General features: G+C 37.9%; 1 protein-coding gene across 1 annotated transcript in view; it reads right to left on the bottom strand.

Annotated features, from left to right (window-relative positions):
- LOC104622998 (slit homolog 3 protein-like) overlaps positions 1-17,066 on the bottom strand; it is a gene marked incomplete at both ends in the record, with an annotated part of 148,817 nt that overhangs the window by 84,003 nt on the left and 47,748 nt on the right. The window contains one exon of the mRNA XM_010289936.1: positions 12,263-12,426. Coding sequence (XP_010288238.1) covers positions 12,263-12,426 — 164 coding nt within the window. The remainder of the gene's footprint in view (positions 1-12,262; positions 12,427-17,066) is intronic.

Raw genomic sequence — 17,066 nt, 5'->3', positions numbered from 1 at the left:
TCTTTCCCTCCTGAACACTTCTTTGGCCCCCTCCATGATCAGCCATATCAATTTATTCAAAGATTTAAAAAATAAGCCTGAAGATCAAGTAGTATTTCCAAAAGTTATCTTTGCCTAGAAATTCCCATTACACAAACACTCCTTGAGTATTTTTACATACTGAGAAGACTGTCATCAACGATGACTTATGTTTTTGAAATGAGGTAACCTGTTATGGCAGAAACACTGGAAATATGAAGCTAGTTTTTTCAAGATTAGACAATGCAGTTAATGGAAACACAAAAAGAATTTAAAGATGTGAGTTCAAACCTTCAAATCATTGCTTCATCTAATGATTCCACTGAAAAACAAGAAGCTACTTACAGATCAAAGCTTTAGCATGAGGACGTTGCTCTATATACATTCTAGGCAATCCATTAGACGCGGGTTTAATTAAGTGTCATTAAGTGTTTTGAAAACTAGCAATTCTGTCAATTTTACTCAAATGGTTATGATTCTTATGTTTAAAATTGATAGATACATACACACAGACACAGATAAAACAGTTTTGCTACACTAACTGAGGTTATCAAGATGTAGCAGTTATTGACTTATTTATGGTGAGTGCTATTTCCAAAGTACATGTAACCTCAAGTATCTTTGTGACACAGAGGGTTGAGTGTGAAGGCTTGTGTTGGTAAGAAGTGACAAAATCATAACAGAAGCAGGAAAAATTGGTATTTTTCTAGATTACAGTAGATTATAATCACAAAACGTATCTGGTCTTTTGGTTGGAGAAATTAAAACATCATAATTGTCAAATCACAAATACATGTGAAAACATGGAAGACTATATAGAAAGCTGTACATTCTTGGTGTTTGTCTTGGAAAAGACCCATGATTGATACTTTCATAAATTATAACAGCAGGTGACAAAAAGGAAAAAAATAGTTGTTTGCATCAATTTGCAATCCATTATCATTATGACAATTAAAATTTTACAACAATGGAACATTCTTACAATTTTTCTCTCTTGATTTATGCCTACATACCCTCTGGTTTAGCCCGTAACGATGCACAACAAAGTCACCTCATCTAGCAAGCCTACATATGTTCCTATTTTCAAAGACTTGTAAACAGCAATGAAAAGTCAACATCAGAAAGACATTCAGTGGCACCTCTACTTATTATTTTGAGAGGCAGATACAGTTTGAAAATACGTCATCTGAAAACTTCCACAGGCTGACTGTACACTTGCAGAGGGAGCCCTCCTGGAAAGCAAAAGACAGTAATGGCAAAATCATGCCTTCCGTTAGACAGGTACTGAACTCTGATGTGAATTAATTTCTGTTTGTCTGAATTTCCCTTAACTCAAGCAAGCGGTCATCCCCCTTAAATATTATTTTGTGGCCAGGGATGCCAGAACTGCCTTATATTAAAGTATACTGTTGAGTTTCAGGATAAAATCACCACTTCAACTGTGTGCAAGATATTGCAAAATTAAAGTTTCAAAATTTTTTTTATTGGGTCATCAGCTGACTTTCTGTCAGAACAGCAGGAGAAAAATGTGTCATAGCACTATATGTATTTTAAATATAACTTTCACTGATGCTAATCAGAGCTATAAGCAACTGTATTTTGGCAGCCCAGATCTGACCTCCAATTCAGGCATCTAGAAATTAGATTTTCAGAGGCAGGGACCATCTTAAAAAAAAATGGATCTCACAGGACATTTGTGACATGGATAGGAGTCAAATTCATTTTTTATGAGTGTGGGCAGCGGTTTGCATCATGAGATGATCCTTTCTCTTTGCTAAAACATCCTGTCTCATTTACAATCCACTTTCCAACTTCCGTGACAGTTGCAGATAAGGAGTTTACCAGCAGCAGCCTTTTATCTCAACGCAGAGCTGGTTTCAGTACTAGAGCAGCTTCACCCTACAGAATCAACTGGGCAAAAATCTACTTGTAAAAAAATAATTCAATAATGTAATTAAAATCTAAATCCTAACACGTATGGCCCAGGGAATCAAATTCATATTTATCAGGCAGCCTGAACTTCTGAATTGTTCCAGTTTCAAAATCTGATTAGACTTTGTCTTAGCATAGTCTACATATGTGATCACGTGTGTAACTGTTTAAGTTGTAGCTATTTGAACTAAACAAAAAAACAAATCTTCACTAGTTAAACATGTACATGTATAACAGGGAGGACAAGGAGCTCTCTTGGGTCTGTCTTCTGGCTATAGAATTGCAGGGCAGACATACCGTCATTGTGAATTAATAGAATTCCTTCAAAATTAATGGAGCTCTGCTGCATATCACCAACAGCACTGCCAGCTTTGCCTTTCAGGGAGTCTAAGGTTTTTGTAGGATTTTAACTGTGAATACTTACAAAAGTAGTTTATATTGCCTCAAAATGTGCACAGGCCTCTGTTATCTTTGTATCAGATCAAGAGGCTTGTTCTTATGACCTGATCCCATACGTTCTACATTTTCTCTTTGTCTGCCTACACTGTGGTGCAATGCCCAAAACAAAGTGAAGAGTGAGGGAAGGGCAAACGAGCTATTCCAAGCTTTTAGGGATAGGACGGAATTATCAAACTGAGAAGAAACATTTCAGAGCAATCTTTGCTCTCTGGGAGGCAAAAAGAAAGTTGGCAGCAAGGTCAAATATTCCACACACCCTTTATCATCACATGTCTGATGTGATTTCTGAAGTGAGGGGAAAATGCATTTTGCACAGTTGTAACACTGCAACATATCACTGTGGGTTACAGAAGCAGTTTTTTCATCAGGGCACAAGATCAAAAAAACTGACATATTGCCAGCTGGAGTTTTAAGAGCCTGTTCCAGTCTCTACTGCATCTAAATCAACAGTGGAAGATTCAATGGAACTCATTTCATCACCTTCACATTTTGTGTGACGCAGTACCACACAGTGCTCTACGCTAAAGGAATGGTTTGAAAGGAGTTTATCATAAAACACACTCTGCAAAGAGAGAGAAAAGACAGAAACACCAGTCTTCCTTGCACACAAAGCAGGGAGCAACAGTACAAGGTGATAATTAATATCATACTACAATTAAATACCATGGAACTTTCCAGCAACTTTTTAAATGGAAAGGCCAAAAGTTAAATCAGAGCATTATTTGTGCCGCCCACTAAGCCTTTTGGATCCTCTCCAAACAAACACCTGATACACACATTATTTACCCTGAATTTGGACCAAAACCAGTTTACCTGTGATTTTCCACTACAAAAGAGGAACTTTTATGTGAACAGAGTTTTGATTTATGGCTACTGAGTAAAACAAATAACCAAATAGTTATACAAGAAGGTACATGATGTCAAAATAGAGAGAAAGCCATATATTGTCTTTATTCCTGGCACAGGTACAACTGAAATGGGATGGAAAAATAACAGCTTATGCTGGAAAAGTAAAAAGTAAAGAAAGAGGCTGTCTCTGTGCAGACTCTTTAATTTCCATACATATAACGTGATCAGTTTTCTTATTTCGCTTAAAGTAGGATGGAAAAAGATGTATTTTTATAAACTTCATTTCTCATTATAAGGTTGAATTCTCTGAGTGCCCCAAGATATCCAGTACTCCTGCCATTTTTGACTGACATTTTGTGCTTAGAATAAAACCACTTTTGATTCCATACTGAATACAGCCCTTTATATTTCGTGAATTTCTTTCTTCTTCATGAGCAAAGTAGATCTAGACTGTAGATTTCTCAAAACTTTAATAAAATAAAAAGAGTTTGTGCATAAATTGCTATCATTATTATCAAATGCTTTTGCTTTTGTTTTTCCTTTGCAAAGGACAAAATACTGTACTACACATGCACGCTCAACAGGCATCTAGCACATATTCCACCAGCTCTTACACAGTCATCTGTTAAGTTTTCTTGAATAATGCTATAAACAGAATTTCAAATCTGATTTGGATCTAACTGCTTCAATTAAATGTCAACCTATTGTTAGCTCCATAGCAGATCTATAGAATTAAAAACCCAACCAACAAACCACACAAAAAACACAAACCCCAAAAAACCCAACAACAACAACAACAGAGTGAAAACAAGTCTACGTAGGCTATGGAATTTAAAGTTCTTAAAAATTTGGGTACGATTTTCATAGGTATGCAGAGGGTAAGAAAGAAGACAGATCAAGGGCCCTCAGGCAATACAGCCTTTAAAGAAGGATATTTGAAATCTAACAATGAATTTTCCTTTTGCTGCCAATACTTCTTCAAAAGAAAACACACAGGAAAAGCAAAAATATTTCAGAATTCCTGTTTGTCTCCTTCACAAGTGCAGTAAGCTCCTTATTGCATGGATGCAACACAAGGAAATGGCCACAGACAAGCCAGCTGCATTTATATTATTTCCCTTCTGATGTTCTTCTTACTATCTGTCATCTTGTCATTTCAGATTTTTTTCTGTTACACAGCAGCACTAGTTCACCATGTTAATTGTATTTTTCTCCAAGAGATAAAAATCATCAACTCAATTATGCATTTTGCTACAAAAAAACCAACACTAACACCATGTGGAAGCTAGGATAGGAACATGATTAACAAAAATTACTATGCTTTTTGTGTGTTATGTAATGGCGTGACAGCCTCAATGATTAGGGTAGTTAATATCTGGCATGCCATTAGCCTGCACCACTTTATTTTACAGTCTCAGACTATGGGTTAGGAGGAGAGAAAAGACAGGGGAGAGACTTAGGACCCGGCAGTTTACAGAGAAATCAAGTGCTTTTTTCAAAAAGCATCTCATTGGCCTCTAGCCTTTTAAGAGCGGCAAATAGACTGATATTACAATTAGAATAGAACGGTTATGGTGTATAAACGAACAGTTTAAATGTCACAGGCGTTTAAAATAAATTTTGCAACGACTAAATAAACTAAATAATCTCATTTGCACTGACACCCAATTACAGCACACTAAGTAGAGTGCTTTATTACCTCCTCACCTATCCAATTGCCTTTGCAGCAGTTCTCTTCCACCAGCAAAATGTTGGTATTTGCAAAAAAATATTAATGGATTTTAAGAAAAATCTGACAGGATTCACAGTTAAAAATCTGTGTCGGCTTCAAATCGTTTTAAGTACAGCAGACGTGAAATTATTGGTCAATAAACAAAACACAACAAGCATTGCAGATCTGTGGATATATTATGACCTTTTGTGGCTTAATTACATAACCCCTTGGAACTTCTTACAATGCTGGGACATCTAAAAATCAATTACTGCTACATAAGATATAGTTTTCACTAGACTCTCAGTAATACAATCTCAAAAAGATCCCTAAAGCAGATGTATTGCTCCTGGTTCGTGCTTGCGTCCCAGTATTAAAAAGTGTATTGAGTTTGTGTAGTCCTGCCTGCATGTGGGCAAGTCAATCACAACTATCTGCAAAGTTAACGTTCCTTATTGATGGCAAATATTCCACTAATGGAGAAAAATTTGTACAAATGTGTTTATTCTACAAGAATGCGCAGCAAATAACTTATGCAAATATTTCCGTCTCCGGTTGTTTAACAGCTTTTTGCTGAGCACAGCATTAAGTATTTATGATTAGTGACTTGAGCCCCTGATTGATGTTGTTAATACCATCAAGTTCATAGTATGCAAAAATTTGCTAGTCATGAATATTCATTATTTCATTCAAGTTCACTGTTTTGCTGAACATTCCCAAACAGAAAATTTATCTGGTAAAAATTCGTGGCACGTGAGCATAACTGTTCTGTAGGTAAAGTCAACACCAACTGGTTTACAAGCAAATACTGAGGAATAAAAAAGGAACTATCCAACTGCAGTGGAAGGGAGTTCTAGTGTAATGAACGGAGCCTACTTTATTCTACAAAAACCCTCTTTGCATGTTTCAAAGTGTATCAGTAAAGTAACACCACTGAAAATCAGACCTTACTTCACATTGTCTTATCCTGAAAGCACTAGTATTGCAATTATTAAACTAACATAATAGTGCCAACATTTTATGGAATACGTCCAAACAAAATGAAAGCAGAACAAAGAAGCAGGCTCACCTGTAACAACTGAGATCTAACAGGTAGACTTGTTCTTCTGAAGGATTAATAAAACTACGACAGAAGCTGTGAGACAACTTAAGTCCTTTCAAAACCATGACAAAGTTGTTCTTCTCTCAGGGAAATTTATTCCATTTAAATCTCCCATAGGTGGGACTGAAACAGTAGAGTTTGAACGTCTCCTGTGCCCTGTGCTCACTCCGAGCCTTTCACTGAACATCCTTCTCCAGCCACGTCAACACCAGCATTTTCTCCTAAAAGCAGCCAAAACTTAGCTTTCTGACTACTGCACCGTAAGGAAGGCTCTTAGCCTGTGTTTGGTTCTCTGGGTTTGTATACTATTTTCTCTTCCAAAACAGGATAAAGACTAAAAAAATAATGCTACTAGAAAGTCTTAAAAGATGTACTGCTTCTGTAGTTCAAATGGCATCTATGCACAGTAATCTCATTAAAGCCAATTCCACAATTTGTATCAGCAGTCTGGAAGGTGCGTATGAAGTGACATTTAAAAATAGGTCCAGAAATAATATTGTGAGCTTATAAATATATTCAAGCATAAAAATGAAGAGGAAGACAAATTATTTAACTCAAAGGATACCACCTGTACAAGGTTAAATGATAGATAATGGTCATGATCAATTGTAAGCCTATGAGGGGAGTATAGTTCTGGAATGGCCTTCTAAACAGGTCATCCATTAAAGAACCTGCACTGTTTCATGATGAAGTTTGATCAAGTTATGGAGGGGACAGGAATAGTTTAAGACTATGCTTTGAGTCCCTGAGGTTTCCTTTGCTGGTATTTGAAAAGGAGTTTTAAACATGAATTGATTTTGTTTGATATATTATGACCTTTCGTGTTTATCCAGCTTCCTGTGACCACTAAAACTAAGGGCCATTAGCAGTCCTTCTCTGCATGACCTGGTATGGACTGCATGGAGAGCAACCACTCTGCTCCCTCAGGAGCAATTGCTACTGCCCAGTACTAGCAAAATCTGCATCATTAGCAAATAGTCGTCCCCTCCTCTTTATTTTCCAGGGAGCACTAATTTTCCGTGCTGGCAGTACCTCCACGTCCCATGTTGAGAGCAGCAGAGCTGCTGCTAGTTAGGCAGATGTACTGTTGCACAGAGTCTTTTAAGTAAGAGCAGATGGGGGGAGTTCCTCTCCCCACACACTTTTCCTTTGGCATCTTCTGAATGTTCTCATTAAGATACTAAGCTTGAGAAGTGCTATTTTATTAGTTACTCGTTGTTGGTTTTCTCCTCAACAATATGCTATGAAGTTATTAGGAGAAAAATGGGGCAAGACAATCTACTGAATTTTGTGGTCTGAGCCAGAGAGTAACAGCTATGTTTTAAGACCATTTGACCTCACCTAGACAAATAAATCTGCTTCCTCATTAGGGCTTCCAGTCTGCATTAAGCAGCAGGAAGCTAACGTATTTTCCTCCTTATTATACCTCAGCTGCAGTCTCACCATATGATTCAGAAACTCTAGATCTTCATCGGAAATTTGGATCGTTCCACTATTTTCTTAAAATCAGTATCAGTTTACTTAGACAGAAATCACTAGACACCTGGCTTTGGTAATGATTTCTCTCTCGCATCAATTTCAGACTGAATTTTTACTATTTAATCCAAATTACACACCCTGATTGTCTTTGGGTTCTTGTAGATCCTCTGAATGGGAACTAAGGATCAAGAACCAGAGAGAATGGTTTTTAATGAAAAAGAGAATGATTTATGGACCCAACTTCCTTCTCTACGATGCTTCTTTCATTATCTAAGAAAACTATCTTAGAAAAGTACTTCGAAATCACATGTTTTACATTTAAACTTTGCTAAATTTCATATTGCAAGACATACAGGACAAATGAGCTCCAAAATTATTTCAAGATTTCAGAATCTGGTGCTTCTTACATGAGAAAAGTACGAATTCACTAACCACAATCTCTGGTCTATTCCAAGAATCTTCATCCAATCTTCATACTCCATCACAAACGCTGTCCACTGTAAAATACCTCAAGCTAATGGCCAAAACTATAACAAATCTGTATCAAATCCTGCACCTTCAGAGTCAACACCAGGTCCTAACATACTGCCTCAGAATCGGCAGCAGCAGTACAAGAGAAGAATCAACTTCCTCCCACCACCCACTGAAATCAACCCGCAGTCTCTGCCTGCTTATCTACCAGATAGTCCCCTCTGCAAGCGAGCAGTTGCAAACAGATGACATCTGAGCTGTTCTGAGAGCAGCTAGCTGAGGACAGCAGTGGCTGAAGTATGCTACACGTCACAGCATGAGATACAATGCTCCTGAATGCATCCATTTTATTCTTAGATACGCGGTTCAGAGGCATATTTATTCTCTCGCATGTATACTTAGGAAAAACAGAATGGTTCATCATTGTAAAAAAGTCTAAACGGGGTCACTCAGTGGGTCCTGCGCAGAGCACTGAAAAGATCAAGGTGCTGCTGATGGTATAACTTCATGAACCCACTGCTTCAGTCTGCAAAGCTTTACAGCCATACTAATGTAGGTGAGAAAACATGTTATGACTTGACATAACTGATCAATCTGCAGATTAACTTCAACTTTGGTAAGTAAAGAGCTGGTAGAAGAAAAATCAAAAAGCCATAATAAAACTTATATGAGAGGAAAATGAAATAAAATTACTACCCTAAGGAGGTCAGAGAAGGACAAGAGGCAGACAAATAGGCAGAGAGAGAGTGAGAGTGTGTGTGTGTTTCAGAGAGAGAGACAAAATTAGAGAGAAGCATTAGAGAAAGGGAAACCAGTTCAACAGTAAAATGTGAACATGGGAAGGAAGCTGGGTTTGATCCAAGCAAAGACTGGAAGGCCCTAAGAGGTCCCAAGAATAAGCCAGCACCCCCAGATGCTTCTCTGTTAGCTAAAGGAATGGAAAAATAAACAGTTCCCAAGGATCAGAGTGCAGACAGTATTTCAACTGACATTTAAGTCTTTGCTTAGTGCACCGTTTCTCTTGTCACGGCAACGTGGCAGTGATTTGCAAGGTTGTAGTGGAGAGAGAAGAGAAATGCATCATGCTATGTGCAGCACATCACCTGGGGCACTCTGCTGCCATACAATTTCCCCTTCTACAACATACTGACTTGTGTCACCAAACACAACCCAGAGCTCAATAAGCGGCTGTGCGGGAGGAAGTGTCTGTTTGGAGACTTCTTTGGGAACAGATGGCTTTAAGGCAAAGGCCCTGCAAGGCTACTCTGTCAGGAGTGGCTCTGGAGGAGAGACTCTCCTGTGAGGAGCGGACAGCTTGCTGAAGAAGCCAGCCAGAAGGCTCTAGTGGGTGACAGGACTGCCAGCAGTACTCTCCCAACAGCGAGGGGCCACCTAGTCCCAACCCTGCTTGGTTCTGTTAATGACCTTGCCCCTGCCTCCTCAGTAACACAAATCCAATTAGACGTATTTGCAAACCTTTCTCCAGGCAACTGTGCACTATTTAATCCTACACATTTACCTACAGTTCTGAGCCAAATGCTCATGGGCATGAACAAGTGCAACCTGGAATAGCTTTTCTGCTGCTCACAATTTGCCCACAAGTGCCATCTGAATTAGCATTTTTATAATTTATATGCACAAGGTGAACAACAGTTTCAAAAGACTGACTCTCAGTTCACACAGATTTATCTGCACATAACTCTGACTTCAGCAACATTATCTTCAGAAACTTTTACTTAATGTTTAGAAACATGACTGTACAGGACTGGTAGCATAGTGACAAGAAGGAATCAAGCAATTTGGGTTCCAGTGATGGCATTTCTTTATCAGTGTTTCATTTTTTATTTTCCAACTTCTGCTATTCCTTGGTACACAGCATTCAAAATTTGTTTCCAAAGCAACATGTATCATAAGATTATAACACTCCCCCCTCTATTTTTACGTAAGGTTTAAAGAAGAACCTGAAGTCAGTTTTCCAAGGATATTGTTCTTCTTTCCCCAAATTATTTGATTCTCTTTCTGCTTTGAAGCATGCAACAGCACAAGTTTTGAACTGGAATGCTCTGATGAAGCCCATTTTACAGTGGAGGGAAAGCTGGGTTTTCTTTTGCTGTGATGATATTCCCACTGCCATAAAAACACAAGTGCTTGAAATGCTGAGCCTATACATAAACAGAGTAGTTCACTACATTGTATTTCAGCTCTTCGTAACTATGATGCAAAGGCAGCTTTCACTGGCAGCTTGAGGCTAGTTACAGTGATTCATGTAAGCTGAAACTCCGTAAAATTCCTTTGCAGAGGGACAAGTTCAGTTCACTATTCACCTCCTGTCCTAGTTTGGCTTCGTAGTCAAACACAAACAAATTATGCTGTAAAATCAGGAATAAGAACTGTAATAACGACCAGGGGAAATTTATCTCTCTAAACTAGCTGTCCATGTAGGTTTTTGTTGAACTAGCACACGCTAAGCTAAGTTCTTTGTTAAATCCTCCACTAAAATGAGCTCTTCGAATGCATGTCTTTTTCAGTATATTTCATTTCCCAAATGAGGGTTAGGGGAGACAGCTGATGGACTGTCTCGCTGGAAGCTTCTTTCCTTTAATTTTTATTAATTTATGTTTTAAAAACAGCAGGCCAACCTTGAGAGTTCTCATAATATGTTCTTGGTCCAACCGGCAACTGTTAAAAACCTTTCCTCTTTTGGAAGTCATAGTCTGCACAGAAAACTCAATTTAGATGAGTTCTGTCCATGTTACATTTCTCATCCAGCAATTATTCTCTCTTCTGATTCAAACAACTCTTTTTTCCCCGCACTTCACTATATCATAAATCCAAATAGCTGCACTCATGCCCCATCTGAAACTTCATTTCATAAGAAAAAAATGCTGTGGTTACCTCTTTGGTAAAATTAGATTCTGCTAATAGCTTAATTCATTTATCAAGTCCTTTTATCCTTCCTCTCCCAAGACTGTTAGATTTCGAAAGTTTTCTTTTAGTTAAATTTTTGATGTAATTTATCAGATATTCTGGGCATCATCAAATCTCCCCAACTGCATAGAAGCTGCTCAGCACTCTTGAAACTCATGTCACAGAAATCACTGGTGCACAACTTTTTCCATTTCCAAACTCCAAAATTCTCCAGGTGGCCATAACACTTACTGCACACCTCCGGGGCTGGGCATTAATTTACCAACCATGATATAGTTAAGGGAGTCAAACCCCTCCCTAAGTACAACTTTTTCTCTCGTTCTTTGTCACATGTAAATGAAACTACAGAAAAAAGGCATTCCTAAAAATATTTCTAGCACAAGCATTTGTACTGTATTTCCATCAGTCAACCCTGTACCAAGAGGATAAAGCTTTAGGGCTCACAGGCTGTGAGAGATAAAGAACACAATACCACAAGACTCACAGTCCATCAAGATTAGGAGTCGCCTCAGCTTCATAACAAGCTCCCTGTGTTACTTTGCATTTGCATTTGGCCTGCAAAACTATCTCCAAACCAGTGTCTGACATCTTCCTTTTTTTTTTCTTCCTTTTAATAGCATACACACTGCCATGCTTCTCCTCTACCAGACCTCTTCCTTTCAGCCAAATTCAGAGATTTATTTTTCCAATTTTTCTATTTTTCTCTTTCTTTTTTTTTCTTCTTTTAAGAAAATGCATTTCTCTCACAACAGAACCAAGTGCATTTCCAGAGACTTGATGAATAGGCCCAACATATAGACACGTGGTTTGTGAGTTGGCCGTGTATCATCAGCCTCATTTATCAGTGTGGAAACTTGTAGAACAGCAAAGTTCATTGGCTCCCCAAGAATCCTGTTTCAGTCCTGAGGATAAAAACTGCTCCTTATGTTCTACAGTTCAATCATTTATCAACAGACTCAGATTAACCTTTCCTATTTCCTTTCTTTTGTATTCCAGTCAGCTGTAGAGCTTTTCCCTTGAGAAACACCAATTTATCCACACTTAATTGATTTCTTGTGTTGATATCATTGGCAATGCTAAAGTAGAAAAAAATAATTTCAGGACTGAAACGTTAACTGGAATCCAGTAATTCTTATTAGGCTGAAAAATAACAATTTGATGTATTCCTGTACAGTTTAGCAATGATAAAAATATCCAGGACTGCGACAGAATGGCATTCAAACATAACACAGTCATTTTCCACTCACTGTTTCTATGTCAATATCAATATAAAACCATCAGGTGATAGATAAATGAATAATTGGCATCATTACCAGAGCAGACAAAGTCCTTCTTCTGAACCTCCGCCACAAGAAAACCCCGCAGGTTTACAGGTGCCAAACAGAAGGTGAACTGCCCGATAGTGCGCCTCTGCCGCAGCCAGTCAGACAGCCAGGCCAGGTGGCAGTCGCAGTGCAGGAAGTTGGAGTGAAGCCGCCTACAAAAGACAGAACAACCCTAAAGTTATCAGTAGTTTTTTTAAACAGAAGACACAAACCAGAGCAATCGAGTACAAGTCTGTCTGGCTATTCACTACAATTTAAGTAGGACCATTGCACGTTACTGGGTAGAGCTGACTCAGGTCTTGACTGTCTACATTGCCATATAATATACAAATGTCCACATATAAATTAGTGCTATTATTTATAATCTCTTGGAAGAATGAAGTTACATAATTACCCCCCTACAGGTAACATGAGCTCACCATTCTAGAGAAAAGAATATGCAGAATTTAAGATTCCCCCAAGTAATCACTTTGCCTGTGATTTCACATCAGAAATAACTGTGTGAATGTGGTATCTTTGAGTGAGTTCAAAGGATGGCTTGTACAAACATGAGGACCAGGCTGAAAAAAGGGATGATAGGTGATTCTTCCCTCTTCTCTCTCCTTTGGAGAGGGGGGTGGGGGAAGAGAGAGAAAGAGAGAGACCCCACACACCAGAGGCTATTGTTACCTTGTGTGTTGCCTGTACAAATTAATCAACATTCTTTTTACTGTGGCAATTCAACACAAGTATGCAGGTTCTAGATGGGAACTCTCAGTGCATGACAAAGAAGGGGGCTGCGACAGGGTCATGCCACACAGCAGTGCCGGGGCTCTTCTTTGTAATGGAGGACCTAGCCACGCAGCTCCCCTCTCAGCCCACTTCATGCCTGCCACTGGAGACTCGCAGCAGCATTACCACATTGCGGGGAAAAGTCTGCAAAATGATGATGCGTTCAGGGAGTGAATCTGGTAATTTTAATAGATACCAAACTTTAGGTCAAAACAAAAGCCAGGGACATTAATTATTTCATTCCCTGTAATGAGTCATACATTTGCAGTGTTATACCAAAGCTGAAATGATAAACCAGATTGAAAATCCTGTCAGAAATGGTTAGACAAAGCATTATTCACTCATATTACAGGCATTACATTAAAAAAAACCCACACAATCGATGTGCACAGGATTTAGCCTTGTCCATCCACCAAAGAAATTAACTGTCTGTCTGTGAGATCTTCATAGTGCATGGCAGCAGTGCAGGTCAGCAGTGGCGCCCAGGCTGACAGTCCCCAGATTTGTATGTCTGGGGTGGGCAGTCACAGTAAAAGACCACAAATCTGGAGCTGAGAGTTTATCCTTTAGAGATGGAAGATGCTAGTATCCTGGGAGCACTGTCAAATGTAACTGTCTTAGAAGGATGGCTAGAAGACCTTGTATTTAGGGATTATGAAGCTCTTTAATTGATACTGCAGTAAGTTTGATTTCTAATAAAATGTTTTGGTTTTATGAACCATTAATCTGCCTGGAACACTTTTTGTTGATTGAAAGAACAAATAAATACACTTACAAAGAAAAGAGAACAAATATCATTTATCCAGAAATCATCCTAAGTAAGACTAAGTCAACAATGATATTCAGAATCATCTTCCTTCAGGAACTGAAACAGAGCTCATTCCATGCCATTCCCTGCATCCCCTGTAAGGATGTAGGCAGGCAGGAGTAACAAAACTGCAATTTCACAAAAAGGGGCAGCTTTCCAGTTCTGCGAGTTGTGGTTTTTTCCTCATTAAATGCATATAGCTGGTTTCTGGGTTTTCCCATTTTAGTAGTGCAAACTGTCACCTCTCTGCAGCTCGCCTGCCTCAGCAGAGCCTTACTTTGCATTTGTTCAAGTTTTTTGCATGGATATTCCACAGTTTGCTTTTGAGAGGAGACCATTTACAGAGCCTATCAAGCTTAACAGAGCAGCCTATTAGAATATATTTTTGATAATTATATTAATGAATACAGCCACAAAAAGACTTTTCACAGTACTTCAAAAGCATAATACATCAATTCCCTATGAACATGGAAAGCACTGAAGTGATTTCGTACATTTTCAGTTTACCCTTAAATAAAAACAATTAAAAGAAATTACGCAATTACCTATCTCAGCAGTCAGACACACATGCAGAGACAATATGACACCTACCATTAAGCAAATAGGTATGGGGGACATGCTTTAACATAAATAAAGCTATTTAAAGCAAAGGAAAGCAGATCAATAAAAACTAATTCCTGTCGCTTCCAATCAAGGCTAAAAGATCAATGAAACTTTGCAACAGAAAAGACAGTTAAATAAAAAACGTTAGCACAGAAGAGCTGATTTTTTTTAAAAGAATTCTTCAAGTGCTTCAAATCTTACTAGCACTTCCCCCTCCTCCCCTTCCCCCTGAATGGTCATGTTCAAGTTGAATATGCTCTTTATGTTTCCTTCTCTGTTCTTCTTAAATGAGCAGAATGTTTTCAGAGCTAAGAAAAAGCTATTTATCCATCAAGCTATCACAGCAGATGCAGCTGCGGCACAAGCAGCCCCAAACATCCTGCTAATGGATCTCAGTAGTGTGTAAAAGACACACATAGGGAAAACACTATCCACAGGGCACTGGGCCTCAGCTGGATGGGAAAAAGGGCTTGTCCCTACTTAAGCGACATTCAGACCAGGGACTCCCTACAAGAGCTCCTGAAAAAAACCACATCTAAGTGTGAAGCTATTTGAGCAGGTGTACAAACTGATGATCATTTTTTAAGAGAACAGTAGAGTCACCAAACTGTAATGAACATCACTCATGATCCATTTGGACTGAATTTGCATCAACAACTGAGATCAAATAGTAAATCTTATTCATCCATTATGCTTCAAACAGTTTCTCCTTTCGTGCAAACTGCTCATAGAGGTTGTATACTAATGCAGGAGAAGCAGGTTATCAAGTGAAATAAAACTCATGGAACTAGAGAGAATATTAACATTTCCCTCCAATAAATATCTTTATATAAATATTTTACACAGGTGAACAAAACCTCATCGGTTCAACATGTGCTCGGGTGTATATTAATTGTTAGGGTACTACTACCCATTTACACAAAAAAATCATTAAATCAAAACAGTATTTCTAAACCCTGAACAAAAGATAATCAGAAAATATTGAGTAACATGTAGCTATGGAAACTTATTTTATTAATAAACCTAAAGTATTGTCTGTGAAAAGTGCTAAGATGACTTGGGGGTAGAGGAAGGGTCTTTAATACTAAGGAGCAGCAGGAAAAATTATGAAATGCTATTTGATTCCTGTATTTATCTGATATTAATTGCTACTTTGATGACTTTTCTGCCTCTGTTGAAACAGATAGAAGGAAATATAGAAAACTAAACCATTTTGCTGTATTTCCACCTGCCTATGTATGATTTTTTAATTCCGATATTGAACTGCCAAGAAGGGTACTGCGTGTTATTTGGCAGTCTTTGAAGACTGAAACATGCCACTTGATTTTGATGAAACTACCTTTACAGAACATGAGGTGAATGAATACAAATGCAAGTTTGCAAAGGTGCCCTTTTAGCCATAGACCCTAAATTAAATTTCCAGCAAATCCTTTTAGAGTATTCTATAAAATGTGGCTCTCAGAACTCAATATAAAAGCTTCCCTTTATAAATCCTATTTATGACTTCCTTCCCTTTTTTTTTTTGTTCTTTTTTTTTTTTTTTTTCCCTCCCTTAATTACAGCAGAGCAGGATTAGTCAGTGTAAGTCTCCAGGGAGCTACATACAAAGCCATCTCCGAAATTAAACTAAAAGGAAAATGGCAGAAGGCATTGAGCTCTGGCAACAGACAAGACTGACTAATCTGAAGACGACAGGCAAATTTTCTGGACCACTGTGACTGAATGAGAAAAGGAAAAACTCCAGGAACCTTAACTTTACACCTTTATCTTCTTTATCCATTCTCTCCTAAAAGACAAACATCTAATTTCCATTTAATTACTTACATTAAAATCTATGAAAGTCACCATTTAATGAAGAATATAAATTTAAATCAGAGGTTATCTTACATAGATTGACATGAGTAAGAGCCATTTCTCTTCAGTTCTGTTAACTTATTTAATATAATTTTACACATGCATATGTAGCATCCTTGAAGCATTTTACTTTTTCAGTGACACACAAAATTTTCAGGCTAGCTACTATTTCTCTTTCTTTGCTTTTAAGACTAAATACATCTTGGTTAACTTTGAGATTTTGGAGGAAAAAACAAAGAGACTTTGTTTAAACGTGACTCTTCCTGCAGTTGTGTATTCCCTAGAAGAATTTAAAGGAATAATTTATTTAACAAAAATGGTTTTGGTAGGCTATGGCTAAATTCTACAAATACACACAGTCTAATTTCACAGTCTTCGTATTCTGGTCTACTAAAGTCAATCAGAGCTTTTCCAGTGGAATGGTGCTGAGCTATATAGAAAAAGTAATTTTATGCAAGAGAAGTTTTTATTAAAAAATGTATCAGAATCACTAACATTTTGTTTCAGAAAGTATCTGGTAAAGGAGCTTTTTTCAAATTCTTCAAAAAATTTATTATTTCAGAATTTAGTATTCTGAATTTGAAAGAAGAAATACGATTTAAACACAGGATATTATCCAAATTAAGTAACTTGATCTATCTGAGCAGTTTTCACAATTTTGATGACATTCCAGCTTAGAACACACTTCTCCTCTACTGCTGAGTAAATTCAAAATCTTGATAAAACCGAACCTTACTTAACCTTGGGTAAATCCAG

Source organism: Phaethon lepturus, unplaced genomic scaffold, assembly GCF_000687285.1.
Source record: "Phaethon lepturus isolate BGI_N335 unplaced genomic scaffold, ASM68728v1 scaffold7226, whole genome shotgun sequence".
NCBI classification, from domain to species: domain Eukaryota; kingdom Metazoa; phylum Chordata; class Aves; order Phaethontiformes; family Phaethontidae; genus Phaethon; species Phaethon lepturus.
Note: the sequence above shows the minus strand (reverse complement) of the source record. Positions and strands in the feature narration are given on the sequence as shown.